This window comes from Eptatretus burgeri, chromosome 14, assembly GCF_056783735.1.
Source record: "Eptatretus burgeri isolate ZD-2024b chromosome 14, Ebu_testis_v1, whole genome shotgun sequence".
Lineage (NCBI taxonomy): Eukaryota > Metazoa > Chordata > Myxini > Myxiniformes > Myxinidae > Eptatretus > Eptatretus burgeri.
In genome coordinates, this window is record NC_140974.1 from 73095473 (window position 1) to 73117109 (window position 21637).

At 45.0% G+C, this 21637-nt stretch overlaps 2 protein-coding genes across 3 annotated transcripts in view; both read left to right on the forward strand.

Annotated features, from left to right (window-relative positions):
- The first annotated feature begins 946 nt into the window (after positions 1–946).
- LOC147013612 (uncharacterized) lies at positions 947–7222 on the forward strand. Its single transcript, XM_085855558.1, has one exon. It carries the CDS (start codon positions 3227–3229, stop codon positions 4340–4342), a length of 1116 nt encoding a protein of 371 aa, XP_085711684.1. The 5' UTR covers positions 947–3226; the 3' UTR covers positions 4343–7222.
- A 10249-nt stretch (positions 7223–17471) lies between these two features.
- The window catches only part of LOC147013613 (glycine N-methyltransferase-like), a 97921-nt gene continuing 93755 nt past the window's right edge, over positions 17472–21637 (forward strand). Inside the window, exon 1 of one of the 2 annotated variants that reach the window (XM_085855568.1) lies at positions 17472–17616. The gene's annotated coding sequence lies outside the window, so the exon portion shown is untranslated. The remainder of the gene's footprint in view (positions 17617–21637) is intronic. The other variant, XM_085855567.1, reaches the window with a different exon arrangement.

Sequence of the window (21637 nt, forward strand, 5' to 3'; positions counted from 1 at the left end):
TTGTCACAAATTTAATCACCATGGATACGGATTTATAAATGTATGATATAATTTTAATACATGAGATATGATTTATAAAGTGCTATAAGTAGATAATTATCTGATGGATATTATTACGTCGAATGGCGGTGATGCAGATAGATCGAGGGAGAACGATTATTATGTTTGAGCTGTTGAACCGTCCGGTGTCGCTGGGTTCGATTCCCGACTCGAATGGAAACTGCTGCATCGGTCAGGGAGTTGCGAAGCAAAGCCGGGTGTTCCGTGTGCTTCAGGCTCACGTTATTTGGACGTTAAACATCCGACGGGCTCTGTGGTGAAAAGTCGGTGATGTGTGGTGTCTCGTCACCACCTTGTCACAAATTCCTGCCACTTTCACTTCAGGGCATGCTTGTTCAGTCAGTTCGTGAAAGGCTTGGTTCGTTAAAAAGAACAGTCGTCGTGTTTATACTGTACTCCATTTATTATATCCTGTATATATGTACATTTGATTTCATATGCATGAAAAGATATATGTGTATATATATATATATATATATATATATATATATATATATATATATATATATATATATATATATATATATATATATATATATAGTATTGTATTATATTATATACTAGTAGTAATGCCCGGCGTTGCCTGGACTTTCTTGCAAATTTCCTGAATAGCTGTTAGCGGTTAGCGGTTAGGGTTAGCGGTTAGGGTTAGGGTTGCAGTTAGGGTTAGCGGTTAGGGTTAACGGTTAGGGTTAGGGTTGCAGTTAGGGTTAGGGTTAGCGGTTAGGGTTAACGGTTAGGGTTAGGGTTGCAGTTAGGGTTAGAGTTAGCGATTAGGGTTAGGGTTAGGGTTAGCTGTTAGGGTTAGGGTTAGGTTGGCTGTTAGGGTTAGGGTTAGCTGTTAGGGTTAGGGTTAGGGTTAGTGTTACGGTAGCTAACCCTAACCCTAACCCTAACCCTAACCCTAACACTAACCCTAACCCTAACCCTTACAGCTTGGCGTGGCGGAGGTAAACAGCGCCCGGGGCAAAGTGGAAATTTGCGTCCCCCGTAGGCCTTAAACTTGAGTGGATTTGAATGGAAAATCCCATAAGGGATATCGATTTAGCGATTTTTTCGAATATGGGAAGTGTTATGGAAAAAATCTATAGCCAATGACCTAAGTTGGACCAAAAGCCATAATCGTGCCGAATTTGAATGGAATCGGTTGGAGTTTGTGAAAATGGATCAAAACGAATTTTGAGGGGCCTCTTAAGGAAGACAATAATATTGTTACGTCTGAGGGGGGGTATGCATTTAAAGGGTAATTAGGATGTTTAATTAGGTATGCCATGCTGTTCAAGTTGTACCAGGATCTCGATGTAATAAGTCGCAATTCAGTGGTGATAAGTTGTCTAGTAAATGTCCATTTCTTTAAGGGGGAAATGATAATTGTCACGTAATTAGATAGGGAGACGGGTTAGGGTAAGTGTGTCTGCATAAACCCTTTTAGTATTCCCTGGAGGCTTGCCGTGACGTAACAGGACAGTGCTGCGGATGGCTCCGCCCCGTGATCACGATTGGCGGAAGGCGACGGCGGTGGGCCAATAAAACGGCTCGATTGGAAGTGACGAGGACTCGAGGATAAAAAGGTTCTGTTCGGGGAAAGGAGGCGGAAGAAGAAGATTGATAAAGAGAAACCGTTTGGTCGAGGCTGTTGGGTTCGGAGCGTGCTCTATTATTGGGCTGGTACGTTCCTCGATTCGTCGTGTCTCGTGGCCTTGCTGTGCCTCGTGCCTCACCTCGGTTGGCTCTGGGGTTCTGCTGGCTTGGAGTACGGGGCCGAACGGTGGGCGGACTTGCCTCCCTCTTCTGCTCGCATCTTGGCGCCAGAACTGGCTCCCGGGCGGCTGTGAGCGGGCTTGGACCGACACCAGGAGGTCGCCCGCACCACGGTGTCTCCTGCCCCTGACGAGCGCAACGCCAGCTCATCCGGCGCCAATCCAGGGACTGTTGCGTCTACACCACGGGCCAGCCTGACCACCAGGACCAGCTACGTTGTGTGTATGTGTGTGTGTGTGTGTGTGTGTGTGTGTGTGTGTGTGTGTGTGTGTGTGTGTGTGTGTGTGTGTGTGTGTGTGTGTGTGTGTGTGTGTGTGTGTGTGTGTGTGTGTGTGTGTGTGTGTGTGTGTGTGTGTGTGTGTGTGTGTGTGTGTGTGTGTACCTGGCGCCTTAAAGGGTTTGAGATTTGTATATCCATTGGAATTGTTTGTGTTTTCCCCACGCCCGAACCCACACCACCATCCCGTCGAATCGCCCCGGATCCCTCCTCTTGCCGAGTCTTATTATTATTTCTGGTTGGAGAAATAAACACGATTAACTCAGTAAAATGTGACTCGTGCCACCTTCCTCGTCCCGTTTGCTGAAGAGCGATTAAAACCGCCATCTTTGGGTTGTAAAAAATAAACCACCTCCATCGTTTCGGCTCATTCTACGTTGGCGGGACTGTTCAAGTCCCGTGGACGTCACATTGGTGTCAGGAGTGGGATGTTCGAACCCCTCTAAATTATATTTGGTATCGGGAGAATATAGCAGGATTAAAATCTCGCCACGATTTGGAATATAAAATAACTACAGAAAAGCGCGCGAGCGCGGGAAAATTTTGGCGGGAGTTTTCAAATTAAATTTAATTGGCGGCAAACGGGACTTCTGCACCATGGCGGATGTGCAGATGTTTGAGGAGGAAGGCCACATGTCTGGCAGCGAGTCGGGGTAAGAAGGGAGAGACGGGGGTAGGATTGGAACCTCCCCCATTCCGAGCGGGGACCGTGCTTCATCGCCCGTAATGGTCCGGCAGCGCCGGAAACCGGCGCGATATCGATCCAGACAATGTTGGAAAGTTTAATAGGGGACATGACGGCACAAATGGCAAATCAATTCGTGGCACAGGGGGCAGAAATGACAGATCAATTGGGGGTAATGGGGGAACAGTTGGGTGCACGGATTGATTTAATGAGGGATGAATTGGGGGGAAAAGATGGAGAAAATGAAAACTGAGATGCAGGAGTGTGTGGATGTTAAATTGGGGGAAATACAAAGTAAATTCGAGGATAGATTGGAGGAAACAAAGGTATAAATTACATTGGAAGGGGAAAATATACGGAAAAAATTGGTAGATAAAATTGATGCAACGAACATTCGGGTTGATAGTGGATGAAAGTCTGGAACGTCAGAGCTGGATGCTCGTATGCAGCTGCAAGTTCAAGAGTGGGGAGAGCTGAGGAAGCAAGGGATGAATTTGGCGGAGGAGGTAAAAGGATTGGAGGCTCGTTTGGACGAACAAGATAAAATTATGAGCCAAGATGAAGTCTTGGATAAAGGCCTGGGAGAGCCGTCTTTTGTAAGTAGAGTGTCCGGGTTGGTTGAGGAGCAGCTACAAACTCGCGACAGAGCCTTGGAGGAGGTTGTGCGGGCCCAGAGGATCCTGCGGGAAGAGGTGATTCGGTCCATTCAACGTTTGGAACAGGAGGCAAAATTGACCCATGAGACCCTCACCACAAAACATCTTTGGCCACAGTGGGCTCCGAAATTGGATACGCAGACACAAGGGTGTTTGATCCCTGGGCTGGATTCGGACAAGGGAGAAACCGGGAAGTGGGCCACCGGAAAAGTGATCCCCCTGGTAAATTTTGACGGGTCAGGGAGCGTTGAAGCTTTTCTGACGCAATTTGAGTGCATTTCCCGACTAAACGGGTGGAATGAGCGGGAACGTACAGGGAATTTGGTGGCAGCGTTGCGGGGACCAGCCGCAGATGTGTTAAACTTGATCGCGGAGGGGATGTTGACCAGCTTCCACATTTGCGAGGCGTTGAGTCATCGGTTTGGGTTTGCAGCAAACTGTGATCTGGTGCGGGCCCAGCTCCAGCACCGCAGATTAAAGTCGGGCGAGACAGTGCAGGAGCTGGCACAGGACATTTACCAATCAGTTAGGATCGCGTATCGGGACCTAACAGTGGAGGCGTGGGACAGACTGGCACTCGAGAAATTTTTAGCTGCTCTTCCTGACCCTGAGGTCCGAGCGCTAGTGGAGCTACAGGATCCACCCACCGTGCACCGAGCGGCCGAGTGCGCGGCCAGGCTGGCCTCGTGGAGTCGGCCGGGTCGGGTGCCCGAGAGGCCATCGGTGACGATCCGACAGGCGGAGATTCGGGATCAGGGAGGGGGGCTGGGAGAAATTGGCATTACCCAAATGTTTCAGGAAATTTGCCAGAAACTGTCAAGTTTGATAAAGGGTAATTCGGCAGTAGGTGCGCCACAGCGGCGTGGTCCAGCTCAGCCAATAGAGCAATTCGATTATGGTTGAGGGGGTCCGGAACCGGAAGAGACATTACACAGATACCCACGGGGACCTTTTATGGGGAGTTGTTTCCGGTGCGGGCGAAGAGGACACGTGCAACGATATTGCCGGTACCCGGCGATGGAGGGACCCTCCAATAGACTTTTAGACTTTGAGAGGATGAATCCTCCTGCTGAACCGCCAGGTCTATCCGAGGTGCCCTTACATAGGTCGAGTCCGGAAATAACTGTCGGGGGTCGGGGAGACTAGATTGGGCTGAGCATATAGGGCCATGCTCGGCTGCTGAGATTGTGGCGAAGTGCCTCCTTTGGTGAAAATAGTGAATTGTGGGAAAATTGGCATGTGTTTGTAAGTTCTGCTGGGTTTTAGAGTGACAATAGGGACAGTGGGTAATTGGTAACAAAGCAGGCACGAGTGGCTGTCCAATGGCTGGTGCGTGGATCGGGTGAGGAAAAGTGCTGTGTGAGTTGTTTCAAGTTAAGAAGTGAAATGTATGGTGCACATATTGATTTTTTTATTGGACATGGTGTGGTGACAGGGAAAGTCATGGTCGGTGAAGTGTTAGAAATGCAGGTGCCACATGTAAGGCCGATGGGGTGGGGGGAGTCATGTGGGTTTTGTGGGTGGGGATGATGTGCTTGTCCGCAGGGATTGCTGAAGCTCACGGTGAGCGGGAATTGCGACCCCCTTCAAGGAGATTCACCCCTGGTGGCTAATAGTGACAGTGTCTGGAGGCAACCGGGAGAGGGTCTGGTTGGGCGACCAAGGCGGGTAGGACCTTGGCGACCCAGGAAGGCCAGAGGAGCCAGTGAGACCCCTTCCAGTGTGTTGTACGGGGTTAGAGCTGATGGCTACCAGGGGGGTGGGAATCAAGGGGAGCGGGGCAGAGAAACGTCCGGGTTGGACTAAAGCTTACCTGTGGGCATGGTTGCACCTGAGATGCCCCCATCATCTTGTGATAACCCACCCCACGGCCATGACGGGATTCAGCCTGCATCATTAAAATGGGGACCATGACTTAGAAATGTGATGATGACCATGGTGTGAGTGTTGTGAAGATGTGTGAGTCCCACTCGATCCCGCACAACTTGACATGTGCAGCAAGGGCATGATGTCCACATAATTTTGGGGCAAGCAAATTTGAAAATTGGCTCCCCAGGTAACGCTGGGTCTATTAGCATCCACTGGGGGACGCGGTCAAGTGTAAATATTCCGTGAATAGTATCGTTAAGGCTTAGAGTAGGAATGTAAAGTATAAGTGTTGTGTTTTTGTGGAACCTTTTGTTTCCCCTCCCCAGATCACTGGAAGAGTGTTGGACAGGAACGATGATCCAGAGGATGGAGTGCCACTTCCCTCAGTGCTCTAATGTGATGAAATAAAAAAATGAATGATTGTTTAGGCGAGGATAAGGCCATAAGGGGGTAGTACATTAAGCAGGATAGGTAAGTTAGCTGCGGCTCGCTGCCCATTGCCCCTCCTACTTTATTTCGTTAGGTTAAATAGGTGTGAGTCAGTAAGTGTTAAGGCTGGTATGGTAGCGCCTGTGATATACCTTGCATGAGCTGCGGTACCAGAGGAGGGGGCAGTGTTACGTCTGAGGGGGGGTATGCATTCAAAGGGTAATTAGGATGTTTAATTAGGTATGCCATGCTGTTCGAGTTGTACCAGGATCTCGATGTAATAAGTAGCAATTCAGTGGTGATAAGTTGTCTAGTAAATGTCCATTTCTTCAAGGGGGAAATGATAATTGTCACGTAATTAGATAGGGAGACGGGTTAGGGTAAGTGTGTCTGCGTAAACCCTTTTAGTATTCCCTGGAGGCTTGCCGTGACGTAACAGGACAGTGCTGCGGATGGCTCCGCCCCGTGATCACGATTGGCGGAAGGCGACGGCGCAGGGCCAATAAAATGGCTCGATTGGAAGTGACGAGGACTCGAGGATAAAAAGGTTCTGTTCGGGGAAAAGAGGCGGAAGAAGAAGATTGATAAAGAGAAACCGTTTGGTCGAGGCTGTTGGGCTCAGAGCGTTCTCTATTATTGGGCTGGTACGTTCCTCGATTCGTCGTGTCTCGTGGCCTTGCTGTGCCTCGTTCCTCACCTCGGTTGGCTCTGGGGTTCTGCTGGCTCGGAGTATGGGGCTGAACGGCGGGCGGACTTGCCTCCCTCTCCTGCTCGCATCTTGGCACCAGAACTTGCTCCCCAGCGGCTGTGAGCGGACTCGGGCCGACACCAGGAGGTCGACAGCACCACGGTGTCTCCTGCCCCTGACGAGCGCAACGCCAGCTCGTCCGGCGCCAATCCAGGGACTGTTGCGTCTACACCACGAACCAGCCTGACCACCAGGACCAGCTACGGTGTGTGTGTGTGTGTGTGTGTGTGTGTGTGTGTGTGTGTGTGTGTGTGTGTGTGTGTGTGTGTGTGTGTGTGTGTGTGTGTGTGTGTGTGTGTGTGTGTGTGTGTGTGTGTGTGTGTGTGTGTGTGTGTGTGTGTGTGTGTGTGTACCTGGCGCCTTAGAGGGTTTGAGATTTGTATATCCATTGGAATTGTTTCTGTTTTCCCCACGCCCGAACCCACACCACCATCCCGTCGAATCGCCCCGGATCCCGCCTCTTGCCGAGTCTTATTATTATTTCTGGTTCGAGAAATAAATACTATTAACTCAGTAAAAAGCGACTCGTGCCACCTTCCTCGTCCCGTTTGCTGTAGAGCGATTAAAACCGCCATCTTTGGGTTATAAAAAATAAACCGCCTCCATCGTTTCGGCTCATTCTACGTTGGCGGGACTGTTCAAGTCCCGTGGACGTCACAATATCATTAGTATATGTGCCAAATCTTGTTTCATTTCATGCAGTAACAAAAATCTGATGGTGGAACAAAGAAAGGGGCGTGCCGAAATATTTATATAGATTATATTATTTATATATATATATATATATATATATATATATATATATATATATATATATATATATATATATATATATATATATGTTAAATACATTATAATATATATATATATATATATAAACATATGTTATATATATTATATTGTACATATTATGTATATATATATATATACATATAATATACACACAATATGTATTATATACAAGCAAATACCACCTGTCACTTCACTGACAGAATACAACGGGGATGGAGGGGGGACAGAAAAATATGGGGGAGAGAAAGAGAGGAGTGGTGGGAGGGAGAGTGAGGTGGTGGGGGAGAGTGAGGATGTGGGGATGGAAATTGAGAGGAGGTGGTAGAGGGGGGAGTTAGGAGGTGGTGGGGGGGAAAGAGTGAGCAGGTGGAGGGTGAGCAGGTGGAGGGTGAGCAGGTGGAGGGTGAGCAGGTGGAGGGTGAGCAGGTGGAGGAGGAGAGAGGAGAGAGGGGAAGCGAGGAGGAGTGGGGGAGCAAGAAGGGAGGGAGAGTGAGGAGGGGTGGGGGAAGGGAAGGCAAACATGCGATGGAGACAAACAAATACCCGTCTGGACATAAACACTGCCCGGACATGTTGGGAGACAAACACCGCCCGGACACACCCGGAGCTAAGCTTTCTGAAGATAAACACCGCTCAGGCATGTCCGGAGACAAACTCCCGTCCAAACACATCTGGAGACAAACACCGCGCAGACACATTCAGAGACAAACACCACTCGTACATGTCCACAGCTAAGGTGCCTGGAGACAAACACTGCCTGGACATGTCTAGAGACAAACACAGACACATCCGGAGACAAACACCGCCCAGACACATCCGGAGAAAAACTCCATCCAGACACGTCCGGAGACAAACACCACCCAAAGAAAAAACACCGCCCAGACACACACACACACACAGAGAGAGAGAGAGAGAGAGAGAGAGAGAGAGAGAGAGAGAGAGAGAGAGAGAGAGAGAGAGAGAGAGAGAGAGAGAGAGAGAGAGAGAGAGAGAGAGAGAGAGAGAGAGAGAGAGAGAGAGAGAGAGAGAGAGAGAGAGAGAGAGAGAGAGAGAGAGAGAGAGAGAGAGAGAGAGAGAGAGAGATATAGATATAGATATAGATATAGATATAGATATAGATATAGATATAGATATAGATATAGATATAGATATAGATATAGATATAGATATAGATATAGATATAGATATAGATATAGATATAGATATAGATATAGATATAGATATAGATATAGATATAGATATAGATATAGATATAGATATAGATATAGATATAGATATAGATATAGATATAGATATAGATATAGATATAGATATAGAGATAGAGATAGATATAGATATAGATATAGATATAGATATAGATATAGATAGAGATAGAGATATAGATAGAGATAGAGATAGAGATAGAGATAGAGATATATGGGTGGGGGGAGGGGAATGAGCAGAGAGAAAATGATGTGCTTTATGAACACACACACACACACACACACACACACACACACTTATTAGTATACATATGATGTATTATACAGTATATATGGTGTCCATAAAGTCCTTGTGCAACTTTTAACTTTTATAATGTTTGATGTACACATTATCATCGATGAGAAACAATGGTAAATGGTGCATGAAATCATTATTTATCAAATTTTGTCAATTCCAATGTTGTTACCCCTTGCACGTGAAGCAAACAGTGGCATTAAGCAATTGGTTCACTTTGAATCTGTCAGTCTGTGTTTGTCTATACATGTCAGTTTATGATCGAAGAACAACTTAATTGATAAATTTAACTTTATATTTTGAACACGAATCAGAACATGAATCAGAAAACAAACCTGTAGTGAAATATACTTTGGCTCTAAATTTGTCCAAATGCACAGATCGGAGTGAAATAATTTTTTTTTTTTACTCTGCCTGACTGTGAAACAAAATTGAAAGTCATTCCAAACACGTTATAAAGGACACAAACAACAGGCACAAAGATGTCGTATAACGTATTAAGGTTTAGGTGGTTCTGCATCAACAGCGGTAAACTTCCAGAATTTTTTTACTCCATCCTTTAAAATCTCTTTTATTTCAATTTAATTATATACTTGAACACTGTAGAACACAAATCGCCGTTTTGGCACTCTTAAAAACCTTCAGTGTATCAGTACCTGGACGAAATATTAATGCCCTGAGGACAGAGTAACTGTTTGAGATTCTGACAAATATGGCGGCTCATAGCACTGTGTCGTCACCATCATTCCCGTTATACAAGGTTCACGAACAAAACCAATGTAGATTGTGCTCGCAAATGAGTTCAAAAGACTCTTCCCATGTCCTTTTTCTCAGGACCGCACAAGGTAAGCTGTTCTATAAACTCTCGAGTTGTTAAATTCATGTTTTTGTTGTTGCTGTTGTTAAATCCACAATTTCCCTGGATTTCTTGAAGAGTTGACATTTTCTGACGAGGCAACTTCTACGTCAGTGTTAAGTAAAGTCAAATACCACAATTGCCACATCTGGGTGACAGACAAACCTGAGTAAGTCTTGAAACGTTAAAGAGACGTACGAAAAATCAATGTCTAGTGACTTCTCAGGGAGTGACGCATCATTGGCCCTTTATCTTTTTGGGAGAAGTAACAATCAATGGTGAACCTTCGCAATATTCTAGACATAGCAATGGTTCCAGAATTTATTTGTTCCTGAACTACAACGATTTACTCTTTCACATATCACCTTGTACCAGCAAGATGAGACTCCTTGTTACTTTGCTTCGATTGTGCGACGGTTCTTGAATGATGTCTTCCCAGACAAATGTGTGACGGTTCTTGAATGACGTCTTCCCAGACAAGTGTGTCGGTTCTTGAATGATGTCTTCCCAGACAAATGTGTGACGGTTCTTGAATGACGTCTTCCCAGACAAGTGTGTCGGTTCTTGAATGACGTCTTCCCAGACAAGTGTGTGTCGGTTCTTGAATGACGTCTTCCCAGACAAGTGCATGTCGGTTCTTGAATGATGTCTTCCTAGAAAAGTGTGTGTCGGTTCTTGAATGACGTCTTCCCAGACAAGTGTGTGTCGGTTCTTGAATGACGTCTTCCCAGACAAATGTGTGTCGGTTCTTGAATGACGTCTTCCCAGAGAAGTGTGTGTCGGTTCTTGAATGATGTCTTCCCAGACAAATGTGCGACGGTTCTTGAATGAAATCTTCCCAGACAAATGTGTGTCGGTTCTTGAATGATGTCTTCCCAGACAAATGTGTTACGCTTCTTGCATTAAATCTTCCCAGACAAATGTGCAAGGGTTCTTGAATGATGTCTTCTGAGACAAATGTGCGACGGTTCTTGAATGACATCTTCCCAGACAAATGTGTGTTGGTTCTTGAATGACATCTTCCCAGACAAATGTGTGTTGGTTCTTGAATGACGTCTTCCCAGACAAATGTGCGACGGTTCTTGAATGACGTCTTCCCAGACAAATGTGTGACGGTTCTTGAATGACTTCTTCCCAGACAAATGTGTGACGGTTCTTGAATGACTTCTTCCCAGACAAATGTGTGTTGGTTCTTGAATGACGTCTTCCCAGACAAATGTGTGTTGGTTCTTGAATGACGTCTTCCCAGACAAATGTGCGACGGTTCTTGAATGACGTCTTCCCAGACAAATGTGTGACGGTTCTTGAATGACTTCTTCCCAGACAAATGTGTGACGGTTCTTGAATGACTTCTTCCCAGACAAATGTGTGTTGGTTCTTGAATGACGTCTTCCCAGACAAATGTGTGTTGGTTCTTGAATGGCATCTTCCCAGACAAATGTGTGACGGTTCTTGAATGACGTCTTCCCAGACAAATGTGTGACGGTTCTTGAATGACGTCTTCCCAGACAAATGTGCGACGGTTCTTGAATGACTTCTTCCCAGCCAAATGTGTGTTGGTTCTTGAATGACGTCTTCCCAGACAAATGTGTGTTGGTTCTTGAATGGCATCTTCCCAGACAAATGTGTGACGGTTCTTGAATGACGTCTTCCCAGACAAATGTGCGACGGTTCTTGAATGACTTCTTCCCAGCCAAATGTGTGTTGGTTCTTGAATGACGTCTTCCCAGACAAATGTGTGTTGGTTCTTGAATGACGTCTTCCCATACAAGTGGATCGGTGGCCATGACCCAATTGCTTGGCCATCTCGTTCACCTGACCCATCCACATTGGATTACATTTTATGAATCCATGTAAAACTGTTCTTTGTTCATCAAAATCATATGACTCAGATTAATTTAGGGCTATGATCACAAATCAATTCATGAAATTACTCAGCAGCGACTGAAGAATCTTTACAACATAATTCACCGTCCATCCGTCAGTTCGTCTGTTCAAGGTACCGAAAAAATGGCTGAACCAATCGCAGCCATTTTTTGGGTGTGTAATCCTTGGACCCCTTGGAGTAAAATAGGCATTAACATGACCCCCTTGACGGCTCCCGTAGGGTAGGGAGCGGGTGCTTCTAGTATGTAAAACTAGAAGGGCACTCGGTAGAGCGCATACCTCCGCCACGTAATGCTTGATCCATGAGAACATATCGGGCCCAATGTATTTTTGAAATATCATGCTATACAGCACTATATCGTTTTTGGTCCAATCTCTCAATGGTGAAGAATCTCTTTATAGCTTAAATAATCCTCGGATCTTCACCAAAATCGAATCAATTCGTCCTTGCGACATACCCAACCTGTTCACAAAATTTCATCCGGATCCGTCCACAACTTTTTGAGATATCCTGGACACAAACAGACAAACAAAGAGAAAGGGGTGAAAACGTAACCTCCTTCAGCTTCAGTGGCAGAGGTAACAAGCTGTAAAATCAGATTGAACGATGATTGACGAAAGATGGCGGTTACATTGAAGCCTAAAAATGCGATCATTATTGAGTAAAAACTTGATGAATCACAACGGCACTCGGTAGGGCGCATACCTCCACCAGGCTGAACAGGTTCCGTTTAATATCAACTGAAAGGCTGGATCTGGGTCCAGACCTGAACCAAAATCGAAACGGCTCGTTGTCACCGAAGCAACTCATCCACCAAGTTTTGGCAAAACTCATCCACAACTTTTTGAGATGTCATGATGTACAGCATATATCGTTTTTGGCCCCGTCACTTAATGGTGAAGAATCACTTAAAGAAATTATAAAATTCTCATATCCGGATCCAGATCCGGATTTTCACCAAAATCGAATCAATTCGTCTTGTCACACACCCAACCTGCCCACCATCTTTCGTCTGAATCCGTCCAGAACTTTTAGAACTTTTAGAACTATCCTGTTCACAGACAGACAAGCAAACAAGTTAAAAACAGACAGACAGACAGAGACGGACAGGGGTGAAAACATAATCTCCGTTGACCTTCTGGGGTGGAGATAATTATGCTTCCGTGCACAATTTATAGTTTGTTTCCATCCTGTGTACATTACAACTGATAAAAGGTAAAATTTTGCATTTCACTCAGGCTGACTGGCAGGGTCTTCAAACAGCCATCAAACTTCTCAACTGGTCACCCATCACTACTTTCTCCAACATCAACTTGTCCTGGGAATTCTTTCAAAGAAACTTTCTCTCTCTCTCTCGTTCTCTCGTTCTCTCGTCCTCTCACATACACAGATTTATCCCCTCTCGTCTTCAGTTGTCCTACCCTTCCTCCCACCCATGGTACACTGAAGCTTGTGGTGAGGCAGTTGTCCTAAAACAACTTGCCTTTGCCTCATTGAAAGCATATCCAACTGAGGATAATCTCGGTTCCTTTCATAAAGCTTGGAACAAGTGTGCGTCTACCCTCAGGAGAGCCAGAAAACAACGTCTTTTTTTAATCTCAAGTCTGAACTCTCAAACCTCTCTCCCTCTTCCCAATCCTGGTGGTGTCTAGTTAAGTCTGTTTCTGGTGAATGTTCCCCTTCCATCCCCTCCCTTACCTCAAATGGCTGCACAGCTGACACCACACGTGAAAAGGCTGAATGCTGAAACTCTGTGTTTGCATCTAAATCTTGTGTACGAAATCCATCGCTTTCTGTACCCACCTTACCCAGTCGCACCCAGCTGTCCCTGGACTCTGTGTCTTTTTCACCTGATAAAGTGGTGAGCTTGCCATCAAATCTCGACGCAGATTCTGCAACCGGTCCAGATGGCATCAGCGCACGTGTCCTAAAAACCTGCTCTTCTTCTGCTGCTCACCCTCTCTTTGTTCTATTCACCCTCTCATTTGCTCAAGGTCATCTGCCATCTGCTTGAAAATCAGCAAACATGACCACTCTGCATTAAAAAGGTACAAAAACACATCCCTGCAACTACAGACCAATCAGTCTTTTCCCAATCATCAGCAAGATTATAGAATCCATCATGGCTTCAGACATTAAATCCTTCCTCTTCTCCAATGGCTTGATTTCCGATCATCAATTTGGATTCAGACCAGGTCACTCTACCCTGGATATGCTGCTTCTGCTCTCCCAATAGTGGATGGAGGTCCTCAATGTCGGACATGAAATCAGAGACATCTCCCTCGACATATTGCGTGCTTTCGATACGGTCTGGCACCCTGCCCTGCTCACCAAACTCTCTTCCAATTATATCCAAGGCCATCTCCAATCATGGCTCGCAGATTTCCTCTCCTGTCGCAACCAACGTGTGGCCCTAAATGGAGTTCTCTCATCCCCTCTTCCTGTCCTGGCTGGAGTTCATCAAAGCATTGTTCTGGGCCTTGTTATTTTTCTGGTTTTCATCAATGATCTCTTTGACTCTGGAAAATCCTCTTTATCTCTTTGCTTATGACTCCACCCTCTGCTGTACTGTCATCCCTCAGATCGGCAAGCAGCAGCTTCTTCGCTCTCTTCAGATGTGGATACAATCACAAACTGGTCCCACATGTGGAACATGTCTTGCAATCCTGACAAATCTCACACTCTCACTATGTCTCTCTGACAGGACCATCTGGAACACCCCTCCCCCCCCCCCAATCTACTTTCTTAACAATCCTCTTGAAAAAGTCCTTTCATTCAAGCTTCTGCGTCTCACTATCTGCGATTATCTTTCCTGGGAAAGGCACATTTCCAACCTGGTCTCCAAAGCCAGTCACCGACTGGGAATCCTCCATCGTGCAAAGTCCTTCCTTGGCACACCTGAGCTCCTGACCACATACAAAGCTTTCATCCGCAGCCTGATGTTGTACTGCTCTTTCCTCTGGGCTGGTGCTCCTGCCTCCCACCTTTCTCAGCTTCACGCTGTGGAAACCAAGGCATTTTGGATCATTGGCATCCGCTGTGGTGAGGCTGAGTCTTTGGGCCTGTCACTCTCTCACCGCAGGCAGGTCAGTGGTCTTTCTGTCTTCCACCGTCTCCTCTCCGATTTCGCCCCCTCCCCCCCCCCGCTCTGTCCGCGATTTGTCCCCACCACACTTCCCCAGGGCGCTCAAGGTCCGCCAACAACCCCCTTCTGGTCAAACTAATAAAATCACGAATCACTGCTCACCTTCATCTTTCATTCCTCTTTTTTTTCCGCTTTTGGAATAAACTCCCTCACTCTGTTCAATCCCATTCTTGCCTCCAGGCCTTCAAAACATCTGTTCACCACCACCTCTTGTCATCCCCCATCCAAATCCTCTATCTTTTCTCCCCCCCCCCCCGTTAATCCACTCCAAACCCACCTCCTTCAAATTCCCTGCTTTCCTTCCTGAAAGTCCCTGTCGTGTCCATCTTGTTTACCCCATGCTCCCCACCCATCCCACTCCCTTCCACAGATTTCCTAATGTCTCTGTTCCCCACTGTTTTGTCCTTCCCACTCCCACCCCTCTTGTCTCATGCCCCCCTTGCTGTGCATTGTGTGTTAGCTCTCATACGAGCCAATGGTATACAAAAGGTATACAAGGTATACAAAAAAATAATAGTCAATTTTTGAAATTTGGCCAATGTTGACCTCAGATGTAATTAGTGGTTGAATTTATTAACCTGATATGCAAATCCTCTTCAAATTTCAGATCAATGGGATGAAAATTTAAGATTTTAGAAATTCCAGCTTAGTGATTGACTTTTGGCCTATGTTGACCTTTTGGTCAATGTTGTTGACTTTGGCCGATGTTGACCTCAATAATTATTGGCTGGTTGAATTCAGTGACCTAAAATATAAATCCTCTTCAAATTTCAAGTCAATGGGATGAAAATTTAAGATTTTAGAAAATCCAGCTTCGTTATTGACTTTTGGCCTATGTTGACCTTTTGGTCAATGTTGTTGACTTTGGCCGATGTTGACCTCAATAATTATTGGCTGGTTGAATTCAGTGACCTAAAATATAAATCCTCTTCAAATTTCAAGTCAATGGGATGAAAATTGAGGATTTTAGCAGTCTCACCTCAGTTATTGACCTTTTGGCTGATATTGATCTTAAAAATAATTGGTGGTTGAAATAAATGACCAAATATGCAACTCCTCTTCAAATCCCAAGTCAATCGGAGGAAAGTTGACAATTTTAGAAATATGGCCAATGTTGACCTTTTGGTCTGTCCATCCATCCATTGGGACCATACTCTGTGCAGAGCGTTGCTGCTACCTAAGCAGTCTCCTTGGCTATCGGGCGCAATCGTGGACAGTGGATACAGTATACCAGCAAGCTGGCACACATTTTGCAGACCGCAGAAGGATGAACAGGCAGAGTCAACCCAACCTGGTAATAATTCAACAGCCCAGTGGGATTTGAACTCAGGATCCTAGGATCCCAAGCCCACCACCCTAACCATTAAGCCAACACCAGGCATATTTTTGGTCTATGTTGACCTCAAAAATAATTGGTGGCTGAATTCAGTGAGCTGATATGCAAATCGTCTTCAAATTTAAAGTCAACGGGATTTTCTTCGATTTTCGCAAGTAACAAACAGATAGATGGAGAGCAAACCTATCTCCCCTGCGGTAAAACTGGTCAGGGCCTAATAATAGACCCCCCTACCCAAGGGATTTTGCCTCCTTGGACAAAGCCATGTTAACATGTATAAATAGTCTATTGTGCAGTTTCGTGGAGCATCCCTACTGGAAGTAAAAAATATAAATCACAAACACGTATGATTACATTTTTTAAACAGTCGCTACTGCTGTTTAACACTAAACTGAAAGGGAGGAAACTCAACGTTCTTGAGTCGTTATATTATTATCTTGTCCCCCACAGACTAATGGGCCCAAGCCTTGATCTACTGTAACCCTAACCCGAGAGAGGATACTAACATGACTCTCCTGCCACTATTGTAGGTTGCTGGAGTGTGTTCAGTTACCAAGCAGCTATCTAACGCTTGCCAAGCCAGCTGCTCCTTATCAGTTTCGCATGGAGTGCTTGCTTGAGTGCTTCCACCACTTGGTGAGTGCTCTACAAAGAAACTTGGTGACTGAACACACCCCTGGGTGTACTAGTCATACTAAAAACAGAGGTGAGCGCAATGAGACAATAATCATACTACACGTAATTTTTGAAACATCTGTTTGTGGAGGGCTTGCATTGCAAGATGGTGTAGACGATAGGTACGCACAATCACTTCTGAGCTGTCTCGCCTGGGTTTGAATCCCGACCCAGGTATAAACTCTTATCTCGGTGTTTCACAGGCAGGGTGATCCATCAATGTGTGTGCCATCCCTTGGATGGACGTTAAACTGGGCGTTCTAGTTGGTGGATGTTGAAGATGCCATGGTGTCCTCTGCATAGGGTAAGTAAGCTCTCGCCGGCACCCTGAACAAATTCCAAATTCTTGCCATAATTACCGTTTGGAAGGCAATGGCAAACCACCCAGTAAAGCTCTTACCAAGAAACTGGGTTGGCAGCACCAACGCTCTGTTTCAGAGTATGGTACATCGGAATCAAATTAAAAACCTCCAATGGGAAGAGAACCATGTGGGCTGTGACTGAATGTTCGATGGAACAGAAGGCATTTTTATGAAGGTTTGAATCATGATAGGATGCCATGGAAGCACAATGTGGTTCGTTTAGCCTTGCATACCATGAAAGAGCAGCTACACACAAGCCTTGTTTCGTTGACCTGGTTAATGTGCAGTGCTGTTTGGTCTGGTGCAACAGCTACACAACTGATACAGTACACCCATAGATTAAGCCAAGGATTTCGAATTTGGCTTTGGTGTCAGCACACAATAGCCCTCTTTCTTCCATAGATGCCATTGGATCTTTAATATCCACCAGTCCACCAGCAGTGAGTACAAGCAGATGTAGCAGCTGACTTAACATCTCTGAAGGACGGTATATATACTCAAATGCAACCCTCTGCCTGTGAAGTGTGAAACACAGCTCCCAATCGGGGCAAGTATCGAAACAAAACAAGACTGCCAAAAGGCAAGTACGCGTGACCACGGTCTAAGCTATCTTGTAAATCTCAACAATGTGGTCAGAGGCTTTATAAGAAATGGCGATAAATCATATCCGTGTGGAAGTTTGTCCTAGAGGTGGGGGAAAAAAGGAATGAAAGCGTGAAGGTGAGCAGTGATTCTTGATTTTGGCATTTTCATCAGAAGGGGTTTTTTGGTGGACCTTGAACACCCTGTGGAAATATAGGGGAGACAGATCGCAGACAGGGGGGGGGGCGGGGGGGGGGCAAGGCCGAAGAGGAGATGGTCGAAGACAACAGAATGATCACCGACCTGCCGAGAGAGAGAGAGAGAGAGAGAGAGAGAGAGAGAGAGAGAGAGAGAGAGAGAGAGAGAGAGAGAGAGAGAGAGAGAGAGAGAGAGAGAGAGAGAGAGAGAGAGAGAGAGAGAGAGAGAGATATATATATATATAGACAGATATAGACCCAAAGACTCAGCTTCATTGCAGGAGGGACTAGTGATCCTAAAAGCCTTGTTTTCCACAGTGTGAAGTCAAGCTCGGGGTGAGGCAGGAGCACTAGTCCAGAGAAGAGAGCAGTACTCCATCAGATTTAACGACTAAACAAATCTTTTCATACATTGTCAGTAAAATCGTGTCTCATGACTTGGTATGAAAGCTGTGCGGAATCCAAAAAAATGGTGTATTTTATTACCTCTGAAGGAAGTTATGTTTTCACCCCTTTCTGTCTGTCTGTTTGTTTGTTTGTTACTTGCAAAATCGAAGGTTTTTAAAGTATATTGGTTAGTCGATTTTGTTATTGGGTCGCCGAAATAGGTGACCCTTATTGTCAGTAATTCTGTCTGTTTATTTAGATGTTTGTTTGTTTGTCATCAGCATAATTGGTAGTAAACGTGGGCAGATTTTGACCAAACTCGGGTGGTAGGTACATCTTATGACCTAGTGCTTTGGAAATTGTGATGGTTGCTTGGGACGCTTTGGTTCCCTCGCAACAACCGAAAAACCTTCAAAATCGGTACCGTTCACACAAAATCAATTCCGAAAGCCATTATCCCACGTAGGGTTATGAAATTTGGCACGAATGATCTACAGGTGATGCTCTATCAAATATATTCCGGTTTTTGTGATATATGGAATACTTTACCCGCAGTGCCCCCTACAATTAGGGTATGCGCGAAAATTGGCAAAAATTGAAGGCCCCCTAGCGACCAGGTGAGTGCATCTATACGAATGAAACGTTGCAGGTTCATGGTACTCAATGAGTACTACAACTTTGCCTCAGGACATATTGACCGATTTCGCTTAGTTCAGGGGTCAAAGGTCAATTAGTGCAAAAATCGATAATATGCGAGAGCTGGAGGTGCCTTTGCGCCAAATGCTACTCCTCCTAGGGTTATGGTCGGATGGTCATGAAAATTCACACTAGTCGTCTGGAATACATTGTGCACAAACGCTCGAGCCGGGTTTTCGATTTAGATCTTTGTTCACCCACAGCACCCCCTCTAACTTTGGGGATTTCCGATTTCAAACCGCAATTTCAGTACTTTTCATTCAAATGGATACCAAGTAGTTATCAGTAGATGGAACTGGATGAGATTTGATATGCATAATCTTAAGGTGATTCCCTATCCGCTATGACATCCATTTTGCTCGATATCTTATAGTTTCCATGCTCGGCGACCTATCGCTGCCTACCGGCTTGTTCTGTCTGTCTGTCTGTTTATCTGTCTGTTTGTCTGTTTATCGTGTACAGGTCACAATTTCAAACCAATCTTCACGAAACTTCACCACATGGTAGAGTTTGTCAAAAGGAAGAAGCTTATTGTTCTTGAGGGCAACATAGACCAAAAGGTCAACATAGGCCCAAAGTTAATAACTAAGGAGGTATTTCTAAAATCCTCAAGTTTCATCCCATTCACTTGAAATTTGAAGAGGAGTTGCATATTAGGTCACTGAATTCAACCAAACAATTATTTTTGAGGTCAACATTGGTCAAAACGACAGCATAGACCGAATTTCTAAGATTGTCAATTTTCATCCGATTGACTTGAAATTTGAAGAGGATTTGCATATTTCGTCATTTAATTCAACCACCAATTAATTTTGAGGTCAAATTTGTTTTATGAATTTTGCAAGTTTCATGCTCTGCATGATGTATTCTTCTTGTTTGTTTGTCTGTTTCTTTGTTTGTGTGCAGGATATCTCAAAAAGCTGTGGATGGATCCAGATGAAATTTTGTGGACAGGTTGGGTGTGTGACAAGGATGAACAGATTTGGTTGTTCTGTAGATCCGGATCCGACTACTAGGATTTTTAAAGTGATTCTTCACCATTGAGAGATATCTCAAAAAGTTGTGGACGGATTCGGATGAAACGTGGTGAACATGTTGGGTGTGCGAAAAGAAAGAATTGATTCTATTTTGGGAAGATCCAAATCCGGATCCAGACATGATAATTTTTAAAGTGATTCTTCACCATTGAGAGATCGGACCAAAAATGATATCGTACTGTATAGCATGATATATCAAACTTGTATTGGGCCCGATATGTTCTCATGGATCAGGCATTACATGGTGGAGGTATGTGCTCTAACGAGTGCCCTTCTCGTTTGTTTTGGGATAATATGAAACACTTGAATTTGATCGGCCTCCTGTCCCTGTCGGATTGCTCTGATATGAAGTAATAATTAATGGGAAATACTTGATAGTGTTTTCCTATAAGATAGCCGAGAGAGCTAACCAGATTTGGGGTATATTGTTTGCTGTTGGAGTATCCGATCTGAGTCTGGGAGGTTGGTGGTTCGAACCCTGGCTGAGTAATACCAAAGTGTTTAAAAATGGGATGTGCTGCTGCTCACTTGCTTGATGCTTAGCATTTAAAAGAATAAGAGCATGTAGAACCATAGGTTGGCAAGTATAGTGCAGGTTTGATGGGCCTAATGGCCTCCTCTTGTGTTGAGGTTCCTTGGAAGGGAACATATTATGATTATTCTCGATATTTAAAGCAGGGAAGTGTCACATTGATTATCTAGATTTTCTTTGCATGCCTCTCTGTTCTGGAATTCCGTTTTTCTTTCTTTCAACCTAAATTCTACTTCATTTCATCTCCACTCTACTTTTGTTTCGATCATTTTTCATAGTTTCTTTCTTACCCTCTATTAAATGCTTCAAGCAATGATGATGTATATTCCACATTATTCGTTTGTATTTCTAAAATATCTATACACAGGTATGTGTAACACCAGAAACCACTTCTGTATGTATTACACACTGAAGCTGTGTTCACATTCACATGGACACGGACACTGATACAGCATGCGGATATGACGTGTGAATATGGCATGCAGACACGGATACACATATGGAAACAGATACACATATGGATACGGATACGCATACTGATACGACATGCGGATATGGCATACAGATACGGATACAGATGCCGATACGGATATGGATATGGATACCAGACACTGATATGGATACCATACGGGTATGCACATGGATCTGGTAAAAATCGTGATCAATGATTTTCAATGACTGCGTTCATAACGTTTGCCGTCTGGACACAGAAATGGATATGATTTTTCCAATCTCACCATCTTGGACTCACCTTCCGAGAATGAAATCGTACTCGCAATGCCACCGGACGGCAAATTGCCGCCATTGATGTCATAATCCTCAACACGTGGAGTATTGAGAACTATGCTACGCCATTATTCTCCAATCAGTGCTGAAGGAGTTGAGAAGTTGATAGAGCTGGAGAGAAATCCTTACCTCTATGACTCAAGACTCCCTGAACGCAATGACACCCAAAAATACACAATGTCTGTTTCTGCAGGTTTCCTCTTTATATAGGCCCTACACTCAAAACTGTTGCGGCCCGGGTTCGAGTTCGCCATGAAGGGAAGAGGTTGGATTCCTCCTGAACGCCCGGTCCTGAGGCCAAGAGTTGCGGATGACTCCGTGGCCCGGCGGGTTGCTAGTCAACTATGAACGCCGATTGGTACCATCAGTTCTGGCAGGGTTCTC